This window comes from Propithecus coquereli, unplaced genomic scaffold (assembly GCF_000956105.1).
Source record: "Propithecus coquereli isolate 6110/MARCELLA unplaced genomic scaffold, Pcoq_1.0 Scaffold48, whole genome shotgun sequence".
Classification (NCBI taxonomy): domain Eukaryota; kingdom Metazoa; phylum Chordata; class Mammalia; order Primates; family Indriidae; genus Propithecus; species Propithecus coquereli.
In genome coordinates this window covers 8,704,897-8,717,695 of record NW_012150618.1, presented here as the reverse complement: position 1 = coordinate 8,717,695, position 12,799 = coordinate 8,704,897, and the positions used below count along the sequence as shown (strand labels likewise).

Genomic DNA, 12,799 nt, shown 5'->3' with positions numbered 1-12,799 from the left:
ATACCTTATGGTTTGATATGGATTCAAATAATACTATAATTACATTTTCTAAAATCAAAAGCATACAATAAAATCTTGCTGTAGCATGTTTACTTATAATGCAAATCTTGTTACTTTCTCCTGATAACAGATTGGAAAAGGTTTTCATTGTGTTCTTGAAATCTAATTTTATTTAAAATAGTGATTTCAGAGTGCTTTTATAAACAGTGGAATTTTTTTCTTATAGCCACATGACTCATACTACATTTTAATGTTTTTTATTTAAACTAGACCAGCTCTCTTTTGTGTTACAGAAACATGATCAAGTCCTTCTATACTGCAAGTCTTTTAATAGATGCCATAACAGTATTTGGAGAACTCACTGATGAAGTAAGTGCACATTCTTTATTGTCTTACTTCCTAAAGATGAGTAAGGTTTCTATTTATCAGTTTTGTTATTGCATTGTTTATTTAGTACAGAATGTCCATCAGAAATGTAATGCAAGCAAAAAATGTAATTTTAAATTTTTTATTAGCCACTTTTTAAAAAGTAAAAAGAAACATGGAATTATTTTCTGTTATATATTTTATTTTTTGTCCTAAATTCTTTAAATCCAGTCTGAATTTTACACTGCAGCACGTGTGGCTGCTATATTGGACAGCACAGGTTTAGAGTTTGATTTTATTAAGTGTTCATATGTATATTGCTAATCCTGTGTGCTGTTAAGTTTCTCCACTGTAGTTTGATAAACATACCAGAGGCCGAGTCTTTTTAGTACTATTTTTTTCTATCTTATTTCTAGTCAGAGGTATTGTTGATGATTTATTTCCCTTATAAAATATATGTAAGACTTGGTATTTTATAAGATATTTCACATCCATTTTATCAATTTGATTCTTATAATGACTTTAAGATAAGCAGAGCACATAATTTTATATATGAGCAGATTGAGACTAGATGACAAACTTACTACTTTGAGTTCAATGTTTTTACTGTGGCAGGCTTTACCATACATGTGGAAAATTTGTTTTTTGAGTGGGGAGATATTAATGTAGAAAGAGATAGAGAAAAAGAGCTACAAATGAGACTGACACAGGTGTTATATGGGTGATTTGCATACTGTGAGGAAAACTGTTTTCCACAATAGGATTTTTTTCAAACGAAGAGTAGCTCTTAGTTAAGTTCTAAACAAAACAAAGTACAATCTGTGTATGAAGTATTTGCGTTTTTGTAAAAAATTGTATAGCAAACTGTAAACAGTTCTTTTTGTTTATATGTAAACCAAAGTTAAGCCCTAGGCTTGATGATTATAAGTAAGGTTTTTGCCAGCATGAAAGTTGTGCAGGACGTTTCAAAGTTGTGACCAGTGAAGAACAAATTTTTTTTTATGGTGTACGACTGCCCCTTTTATTTCTGAACATCCCTGTCCCTTGCCCACACAATGCTGGCAGTGTTCCCCAATAATTGAGATAACCAAAAACCACCTGAGAAATTTTCAAAACACCTTCTAGGCTAGGGTATGAAGCAGTGCCCATTGAGAACCACTGCTCTCAGGTATTTTATACTCTTTTACAGAGTAGTATAAGAGAGAACTGAGATCCAGAGTGTGAAAACCTGAACTGCTTCCCCTTGGATATTACCTTTTTGTATTCTGATGGCCTTATAGATCCACCTGTTTGGCACCCCCTTTCTCTCTCATCTCCTGTGGTTACTGATCGGATTTGTTTTCTTCTGTTTTACTAGGGTGAGGCAATAGCCTAGGTACTTGGGGATACAGAAGTAATGTAAATATGACATAGAAAGCTTTGAGTGGTTCAGTGGAGTTTTGGAGAGTACCAGGGAAGTGAAGGAGAGTAATGAGAATTCAGATTAGAAAAGTAAGTCATAAGCCAGATCAGACAGACGACAGAAGGCTTGCAATCTTTGATTAGTGTTTTTGAATAAAGAACTATCCCTCAGGGTGCTCTGCATGATAGACATCTGTAGAATATGCTGGTGTGAGGGGAAACTACAAACCATTTGGCAAAGGAAATTGTTCATGATTACTGTGGACCTTAAGTGAGAGGTGAAGAATCACACACAGTGAGTTGTTTTTGATTTGAGAAAAAAATAATATGTTCAGACTTAGACATTAAAATTTCGAGTACAGGTATGACATCCCAAAAGGATATGGCATCCGAAAAAGAAATCACCAGAAGACTCTTGGAAATAAATAGGCAGGGAATCAGCAAAGTGGAAGGGACAGTTTAAGTTATAAGATTAGACAAACCCTTTAGGTAGGCAGATTATTTTGAAAGAGAGAGAAGTTGATCAAGTAAATACCCTTAGTAAACACCTGTATTTAAAATGCAAGAGGGAGAAGTGAATAAAGAAACACAGTCATGGAAGTGAATAGAAAGTCAAGATAATCAGAGGAAAAGATCACGATTAAGCAAAGTGTTTAATAGCAGATCAGTATGCCAGATGCTTCCAAATGCCCCCCTTGCCCTCTCCTAGTTGTCCTTACTTAGGGAATCTACCAGGGCCCATGTTGCACACAGTCCTTTGAAGTTGTAAGTGCTAACAATGGGGAACCTAGATAATAGGTGAAATAATAGACATAGGAAAAAGAACAAAATTTCTAGAAGTCTTAAGTGAGTAATAGGTTCTTTTCACTTAAGGGACACGCAACACCTCGACACACATAAAGTATATGATTCGTCTGCATTTCAGAAAGAAAATCTAGGTTTACTTTTATTTAGATAGCTTTAACAAAGAACAGCTTCCTTAGTTATTTGATCACAGTAACTAAGACAAAGACTGAGGCCAATGAGAAGGCTTCAAGAGTGGTTGGGAGTGATGGGGTGGGATTTGTTTAGATCCTGGTGTTACTAAAGAATACAGCATAAGGCTAAAGGGGAAATTTTCCCAAAACAGTGGTGGTCTTCCCCCTCCCCATCTCATTACCCAACCTGCTACCTAAGCTCTTCCTCTGCCTTGTACTGGCACTAGGATAAAGTAGGAAATAGCATCTTCGTTGGTGGATGAAGGACTCCAGATAGCTGGAGGGGTCTGCAATGGCGTGGAAAGAAGAAATTAAACATTCTGAGGCTAGACTGGAAAGGGAAGTCCCCATGGTCATATGATTGGGTGGAGGTTTGTTCTTGGGCCTTCATGTAAATTCTTCATATTTAAATTAGAAAATGTGTATGCACACAGTTAATGTGTAATTATGTAGGTGCATTTCACTAACATATATATGTTAGTTACATAATATGCAAAATTTATACTTTCAGCAAAAGGTGTATATGTGAAAATTTACAATTCACTCGGCACAGAATACTGACATTTCTCATATCCAGTATGCTATAGTGACCTTATCCTCACAAGATTAGTGAGCTGATTATTTAACTACAAACTAAAATTGACTAAATATATAAAGACAGCCAACAAGGAAAGGAAAATCCTGGTAAGACTATCTGTATGCCATTTTCACAATCCTCAGGCCAACTAGTTTGATCAGCCTTGTTTTAAATGCGTTTCATCTTATTTTCAGTGTTGTTTTTTGGTCCATCATTTTCCATTTCTAAAACTGGAGTTTTCATAGTGATTACTGAGATCTGGGGTTTTCAAAAATAATGATTTAAAACACCAATAATTTTAAATATTGCCCACTTGATTGGAATAGGGAGGAATGGACTCTAGCTATGATTCTACCAGCTCTTAAAAATAAAGGGAAGCTAGGTAGTCAGCAGCAGCAGCCCTCTCTAACAGGTCTTCATGGTTATCTGAGAAAATCTGAGACTTTATTTACTTGTCATTTAAGTACTATGTGCCTAACATACGATACAAACTATTGTAACATTCTTGTTTCAAAAACTATTAAAAAGATTTAGTTTTAAAAACCATAAACTGGTTACTTCAAAGCATTTAGCAGTTTTAACTCATTCCCTCCTTTACACTTCCACTTTAGTTTCATCCTGTGCTTTGAAAACACTAGCAGAGACAAAGTCAGGAAACAGAAAAGTGGGAAAAGAATGAGTTTGAAGATTTCAGATAGGCAGATATATTTTTTTAAGTGTATACTCTCGTTTAGGTAAATTTCAGAAGTCACTGTAACCTATGTGATCATTTATAAGGGCAGTGCAGTAGTGTGGACTGCATGATATTCCGCAGCTTTTTAATAGAGCAAAAACTTTCTTCAAAACTTATTGCTTTCTTTGCTTTTTTAAGAATGCTGTTTGAGAAACACTGAAATAACAACAGAAAATAGAGAGGGGAGCAGCATAATTTTTTTTATCTGTGTATTTTTAATTGTCTTTTAATTTTATCTTTATGATCAAGACAGTGATGGTTTTTAAGCTATGTTTTTAAAATCTGAAGAATTTCATGGTTGTTTGCTGTCAGCTCTGAAAATGTATTCTAAATGTAGAGAGAAGGGGCCACAGAGCCAAGCCCCACTGAACTCCAAACCAAGAAGAAATCCTACATCTCTTGACTTGGTTTTTCTTCTGTCAAATGGGAAGCCTGGACAAGAGGATCTCAGTGGTCCTTTGTGGCTCTGCCGGTTTATATATTCAGGCATGCAAGAAGTGGTAGGAAGAGGGAACAAAGAACAAATGAAAAAGACAAAAAAAGAAAAGAAAGAGAGAAACAAAAACAGTTTTAGACTAGAAGCTGCAAAAGGAGGGGTAAAAAACAAATTAACTATTTAAGTTTTGTAAATGATAGTGAAAAGTAGAACCACTGAAAATTATAGCAGCAAAGAACAAATTTTTACTAGGAAGAAAGGAGAAATGTCAGGTAGCATAGCAATATGGGGGTAGCCAGTGTAGGTGTAAGCAGCCTGAATACCTGATGCCTTCTGTATGATATTTGTACATCATGATTTTGAGTCTTCTAATTAAGTTCTTTTTACTAAAATCTCACCACTTTTCAAAAAGACCACTGGTTTGCAAGCAGTGTTACTACAGTTTACCTAATTTATTTTATCTTCCTATTTCAGGCTCTTTTTCCCTGCAATCCATTCTCCTCTGTCATTGTTTTGTTGAAGAACCTGCTTGGTCTTCTCATTTCCTGGCACTGCACGTCCAGGCTCCTCTGGCAAATTTTCAGGCCTTCTATGTTCCGTACGGTACTTGTAGTACTGTTCCCCAGTTCTATTTTAAGTTTGTCAGACCAATCTGCTCACCATCTTCTCAGTGTTCACCTTTGGAAATGTTGTGTTTTTAGCCTGCTTTGCCTAAGTTTTACCTTCTTTTTGAGTCTCAGTTACATTATTCTAGCCCTTATTGCATTTGTCCATTCTCTCAACTCTTCCACCCTTATTTAGAGTCTTAGCTGTATGAATAGTACACTGTGAATGTGTTGACTTCATTTTTGTATATTATATTTCAAAATAAATTATACTACAAGTACTTGAAGGGGGGACTTTGTCTCATTCTACTCTACGTCTTCTTTGGCATTAAGTGTATGTATTTGCACGCGGAGTAAAATATTGGAGGGAAAAAGTGGCTCATTAGTTGACATTTCAAAAGTTGCTATAGTTAGCTTTTCATTTTTTTTATCTATAGATGGAAATAATGTTCAGACTTATTTACACAGAACTTGTTTCATAACTCTTCTAAAATGTAATAGATGTCATTTACTCACAGCATTTTTCTTAGTCATTTCTTGATATCTTTTTTCCCTTTTAATTTCATGTCATTTTTTTTCTTTAGTCTTCAACACTTTTGAATTTTTTTTTTAAACTTTATCTGCCACTATTCTATTTCTCAACTCTTGTATCTCTACTTTAGGTGTATATATATATTTAATTTTTAATAACTATGCTTTATATAATTGTGCCTCAGCATTTTAATTAAATTTGTTGTGTGAGCTTCCAGCATTCCTATAGCTCTCTTAGAATCAGTGCCCCAGTTTTAGGTATATGTACCAGAGTATATATTGAAATTTTTAATTTTGTGCTTTAAAGCAAGAGATGTTCAAAACATAAGCATTTTATTTTCCTGCTATATCATCTTGTGTAATGTATTTGTGGCCAATATTATCAATAGGCTTCCTTTTATTGTATTTTGGATTTATTTCACTACTACCAATGTTTTTTCTTCATAATCTTTGGTTAAGATACAATAGTGCTAATTTAGAAAAAATATGAAAATTGCAAGTAAAATATAATACTGTTCTTATTTAAGGAGTTTCTACTTATTTGGGAGAATCAGATGAATATGCTATGTTTTTCTACCCACACAGAGCTTATATTCTAACTTGGAAAGACAAAATAACTATGATGATATACGGTTTATTAATGATGAAGTGCGGGAAGAGGCCCATTGGCAGTACCAACCATTTGCCTGACACTGTGCTTAGACACTTCAGATATATTTTGCTTCACCTTTCACAACTCTAAATTATAGTGAGAAAACTCATGGTCAGAAAAATTTTAAGTACCTCATCGTCAGATGCTGTAGCCCAAAATAATGTTTCTCAAACTCTTTGTGGTGAAGGTCAAGCATTTTTTTTTTTAATTTCCAGTCCTTTGAAAATTGATTGTTTTGTAAAATATAAATACAAGTCATAAATTAATTACTACAAAAATGAAATTTTAAAAAGTCATACAAAAATAGCAGCCTAGTCTGCTCTGTGTGTTCTAAATACTTCTATCTTGTCACAAACTTGTAAACAGTTTTGCAGACCAGCATTGGTTCTGGGAGCAAATTTTGATTGGCATTGATCTAGATCCTATTTGGATCCCACTGTGGTCCTCCTTGCACAGTTACTAAGGGGATGATGCACACGAATAGCTAGCTGGCTGCGAAGGAGAGAGAGGTCTGAACAGAAGGTATAAATTTGGGAGTTGGCAGCGTGAAGTGCTATTCAAAGTCATTAGACTGCACGAGATCATCAAGGTAAAGTTTAGAACAAGGACACAAGAAGTCCAAGAACTGAAGTCTGGGGCACTCTTGACCATGAGACATAAGAAAGAACCAGTATGAAAGACTGAAGGAGCACAGCAAGAGAAAAGGTAAACCAGGAGACACCTTGTTAATCAGGAAACCAAGTGAAAAGGCAGAATGTGGGGGTAGGGGGAGGATCAAAGAGAGCAAAATGATCACTGATTCGAGCTGATAGGGTCAAGGAAGATGACATCTAAGCATTGTGTTTAGCAATATAGAAGTAATCTATAACCTTGACAAAAGTAGTAGCAGTGGGTCGTGGGGATAAAAACCTGCCTAGGATGGGTTGAAGATAAAAATCAAAGAGGAAGAATTGGAGACTGCTAATGTAAATAAAACCTTATCTTTCAATGTAGCTTTTTGGTATGCTGACGGAGAATGATTTATATCAGATTTTTCATAGTTTCGGCCAGGAGTGTATTTTTTTATTACATTCACATGATTCTTATAGGCACTAAGTTTGAGCACACCTGCTGCAGCCTCTGGTTGGTATTTATTATTGTTCAGAGTAGCAAGTGATTTAAAAATTAAATGAAAATTGATGTATACTGCTGCTGACTCTAGTCCAAAATTTGCAGTTTTCAGTAATTCTCATCATTTCAGTTACAAAACAAGAACTTAGAGGCCAAGGACAGAAGTAAAAGTTCTTGCAATTCCTGTTTCCCAGAAAGAATGTCTCATCAGCCAAAAGGAGTTAACAGATTTCAAAAAATTGACATCTTGAAAATTTCCTCTTAAAATATTGTTTAATATCTAGCATCTTTTATCTTAAAGAAGACAGCATTGAAAAGTAAATTAGTTTTGAGTTACTATTGCCAGAAATTTCCGCTAAATATTACATGTACCAGTTTGTAGGAATAGAGGTATCTTAGAAACCGTGAAATCAAAATCAAAGTTATGTTACTTTTTATACTTCTGGGGGAAGTTTTTAAAAATGTGTTTACTAAATGACCCTTTTCAGCTTAGAATAATGTTTTATCAAATTTCACATACTAATGAAGAAACCCAAAGTGATTTTCACTTCTCTACACTGCTCATACTAAGAAATTAGGCGTGAAAGAATCTTCTAAAGTCATTACAACTTTCCCACTAAGTCTTTAGACAGGATCAAATTATTTCAGATGGAGCAAAATTTGGCCTGTTTTTAAAAATCTCAAAAGCAACTTAAACTTTCCTAAGCAATTTATTCATTTAGTTTTAAAATGGTCTTTTTTGTAATTACCAAAAAGTATATTCTGCATTAATATGCATTAAGTAGCTGACCTTTTAAAGCCCATTTTCTCTTATTTCACGTATTTTCATTGAATTGCAAATTGCAATGTGGTAACTGTAGTTTACCAAGGCAGCCCTGAATTGAGTGGCTAACTTTACTACTAAAATAATGTGACCTTCAGGAAGTCATTTTACGTTTTTTTTTTTTATTTCAGCATGTTATGGGGGTACAGATGATTAGGTTACGTATGGTGCCCTTACCCCGCCCCAAGTCCGAGCTTCAAGTGTGTCCATTTTACTTTTATAATTAGCATTTCTTCATCTCTGTAAGGATGGGATTGTAGAGTCCTAAGAAAGAAAGATGAAGACATACTATGGGACTTATCTAAGACATGTGCCACATTTAGGGATGGCAGTTATTGCCTGGCTTTCACACTGGACTCTAAAGCTCATGCCTGACTTGTTCAGCCTGTGATCCCCAGCACTTAGCATAGTGCCTGACCTTGAGTAAATAATAAATAACTGTTGACTTGCTGGAACTCAGGGAGCTTCATAAGGAATAAACATTTGAGCTGAGCCTTGGAGAAGAGGAGATTTCACAGAAAAGGAAAGCATATTAGATAAGGGAGAATAGCATAAGAAAAGCATGCAAATGAGACAGAGTCCCATCTTGACTGAGGGACTTAAAACTGAAACGGTACCCACGGTGTGGAGGGCCTTGAATGCCAGGTTAAACTGTATTTACATTGAGCCAGTCCTTTAATGTCTTGGAGCCTTAAGGTGAATAAAACATGACCTGCCTAAATTTCAAGGTTATTGTGAGGACCGAGTAAGAAGGAAAATGTGTGGAAGTGTTTTATAACCTGCAGAGTGCTATAAAGATGTTAGTCCAAGACGTCAATCTTTTCTTGGATTGATGTTACTTATCCAACTAATCCTTAATATATATCTTCTACCCATGGCAAATTGATTTATTTATCTTGATTCCCCAAATATTTCTTTTATTTCTGCCCTTCTGACTTTGTTCATATTTTTTTCTCTCCAGAATAGACTTAACCACTTCTTTGTACCTTTTCACATCATGCTCATCCTGCATGGCCAAACTAAAGTATCATTTCCTTTGCCAGTTACCCTTTATTCTATTTTTTTTTTTATTCTCTGAAGTGTTCCATATACTTACTATAAGAAACAATACTTCTACTTACTGTATTTTTTTTTTTTTTTGAGACAGAGTCTCACTCCTTTGCCTGGGCTTGAGTGCCATGGCGTCAGCCTAGCTGACAGCAACCTCAAACTCCTGGGCTCAAGCGATCCTTCTGCCTCAGCCTCCCGAGTAGCTGGGTCTACAGGCATGTGCCACCATGCCCGGCTATTTTTTCTATATATTTTTAGTTGTCCGATTAATTTCTTTCTATTTTTAGTAGAGACGGGGTCTCGCTCTTGCTCAGGCTGGTTTCGAACTCCTGAGCTCAAACAATCCGCCCGCCTTGGCCTCCCAGAGTGCTAGGATTACAGGCGTGAGCCCACTTACTGTATTTTTATATAGTGATATTCTTTTCTATTTTAATTCCGTATCCATAGAAAGATGATTAGCTCCCTGAAAGTGGAAATAATATATCAACTTATTTTACACATCTCACATTGTTTCCCTCTTTCAGGGAAAACATAAGCTATGTATCATTAACCTTAACATTTTTAATGTTCAATAAATTCTGCTATTAATTAAGACCTTCCATTAGCAATGTGGGATCTTCCTTTTTTTAAAAAAAGAGAAGTTAGAAATTTGAATTTTCTATAACTTTCCCAGTATTTAAATATAGAAAACAATTCATATTTAAAATTCTATATGAATCAGCATCGGTTGAGCCCACTAGTTTGAAGTTTCTGCTAGGACAGGGTGCTTAAAATTATTTGGAAATCAGATAGAGGATTAGTAGCCAAGAAGATAGGAGAGAAACCAGGAAAATAGAGTGTCACAAAAGCCATGGATAGAGAATGTTGCACAAAGGTTGGAATATCCCAAAGTTTAATATACTGCTGAGAGATCTGGTAAAATGGTGCCTGAAAAGCGTCCCTTGGATTTTCCAGTGTGGAGCAGGCTGTTGGTAACATTAGCAGAGCAGTTCCGCAAGTGATTGATGACTTAGGTGAGGTACAGGCTGGCACATGTGGGCTCCCTGCCATTAAAAAGCACAGGTGTATACAAATTCTCTGACTTTTGTGTGACTTGAGAATATGAATTAAACAGGAAAGAAAGAAAGAGAACTCTCTTCCCTTCCCCTCCAGAGTGAACAGAATGTTGAAGAAGTTGAAGACTTTCAATGTGGATACTCTTTGGAAAAACTTATTTGAGAAGTGGAACAAAAAACTATAGTCCTACCTATAGAGGAAAATTGGAATCAATGTATGGAATTTTTTAATGGAATATATAAAAGGAGTGTCTAGTAAGGAAAGGGAAATGAAACGTAATATAATTCAGTAATTTGAGGGTTACTTTTTTTTTAGGTTTCTATATAGAAGTTATCTGTAGTAGTATCTGGAGACTCACATTATATAAATACTCAACTAAGTATCTGGACCATATGCTATATTTGTACTTATCCATGACTTAATGGATCTTTGCAAAATGCTACTCTATTTCCAATACTGTTGTTTTCAGTATAGTAGAACCATGTGCTCTCTCAGACTCTAAGGTGTACAAATCACCTGGGGATCTTGTGGCACAGATTCTGGTTCAGTAGATCTGGGATGGGCTTAAAGATTCTGCATTTCTAACAAGCTTCCAGGTGATACCAATGCCATTGGTTCGTGAGTATTATTATATAAAGATCAATCAATTCAAAATATAAACTAAAAGTCACCAGCCCATCCACAATCCTAAGAGATTTTACTCTTGTATTTTATAGCATGGAGCATAAATTTTAAGGCAGGGGAAAAGAGCCAACTAGCAGACTCTTCAATGACATTTTCAGTTCTCCTTACAAATTCCCTTTTTAGATTGAGGCAATTGAGGTTCAGAGTTGTTAACTAGCATATGACTAGTTAAGAAGTCAGGTTTACATGCCAATCAGTCTAGTGTTTGCTTTAACCACTACATCATCTTAGTTTTCCTTTAGTTTCATAGATTTGTATAGATCTTGTTTTTTTCTCTTTAGGGAAAATAGTTCAATCTATCATTATCTTTTATATTTAATCTTAAAATTCCGTTTAGACTAGTTTTCCCTGTGCATAAGAGTTTGAGATTTTGCTGGCTGGACATTCCCGTATTTCCACTGCAGATCTTTTCTGAAATGTGAAATCGTAAAAGAGAACTGGGCATGTGTTTTGAGGAAGATAGATTTTTCATGCAGTCTGTCAAGCCCTAAATGATTGGTAAATCCAGCAATAGAGTAAGGAGATTCCCAGACTCTTTCAGAACTATAATCTGCAAAAATAGATTTTATGTCAGAAATATGGTATGGGTCATCATAAATGTTTACCTTCTGCTTTTTTGCTGTAGTTCAATATTGATATTAAAATGCTCTCTTTTAGAATGTGAAACACAGGAAATATGCAAGGTGGAAAGCAACGTACATCCACAATTGTTTAAAGAATGGGGAGACCCCTCAAGCAGGCCCCGTTGGAATTGAAGAAGATAATGGTGTGTATTTGTTCTAAGTAAAATGATTTAATAGAATCATAATTGTTCAGTTGATTATTATTCAAACTTTTTAGAAGGAACAATGCAATTTTGTTTCCATCAGGTCCAAAATCCATGAAAATTAAGTGTGAAATTACAAACATAGGGACAATGAGAGAGAAAGGCCAAACTGCTACAGTATCTGTCCAGGTCAACAAAATGGTTTGTCTCCTACCTCCTGATCACGTTTCATCTCTGCATAGGAAAGGCAATCCATTTATAATTTATAAAATGTTTCCAAACCACAAAGAACACCATATTATTTTTTGTGTATCTATTTGAATTGTGTGGATTATTGCAGGTGGGAAGGTAAGTAATACATTCACATGGTTCAAAAATTATGGAGTATATAAAAAATACAAAGTGAATTTCTGTTTGGTTTTTTCGGTTTTTTTTTTTTTTTTTCCTTTTCCAGAATGTATAAATGTTAGAGTTCTCCAATATAGGAAAAGGTGATTTTAATGCATATAAAATATAAATACATCCACAAGTTTAATTAGTAAAATGCTCATCATCTCAGAGTAGTGGGTAAATTTAATTTTCTTTTTGCTTATTTATAATTATCTACATTGAATATATAATGCATTAATAATCAGACAAAAGTTATTTAAAAATTTGATCAGAAACAATAAAATCTATTGTATTTCATAAATCCGTAGCTTTAGCTTGCTTTTCTTTTAAATTACTATGATTCCCAAAAGTGGCTAATTACCATTTTAAATATACTGTCAAAATTTAATTTTCTCAAAATAGCTTTCCAATTCTAATTGTATAGTATATTTTATAAGTCTGTCTTTCAAAATTTTTCAAAACAAAGTATCTCATCACTTTTTTCTACATAGCTAAATGTGAAATTTCATTCCTTTGTTTTTGTTTATTAACTAAATATTTAAACAACATACATATAATCATTTCATACCTAGTACACCGTAAATATTGAGTAAAAAGCAGCTGTCAGAAAATAGTTCTTATTGGATACCATAAATGTGGCAT

At 34.6% G+C, this 12,799-nt stretch overlaps 1 protein-coding gene across 1 annotated transcript in view; it reads left to right on the top strand.

Annotated features, from left to right (window-relative positions):
- VTA1 (vesicle (multivesicular body) trafficking 1) overlaps positions 1-12,799 on the top strand; it is an 80,094-nt gene that overhangs the window by 34,024 nt on the left and 33,271 nt on the right. Inside the window, exons 3-4 of the mRNA XM_012655526.1 lie at positions 271-369; positions 11,659-11,767. Coding sequence (XP_012510980.1) covers positions 271-369; positions 11,659-11,767 — 208 coding nt within the window. The remainder of the gene's footprint in view (positions 1-270; positions 370-11,658; positions 11,768-12,799) is intronic.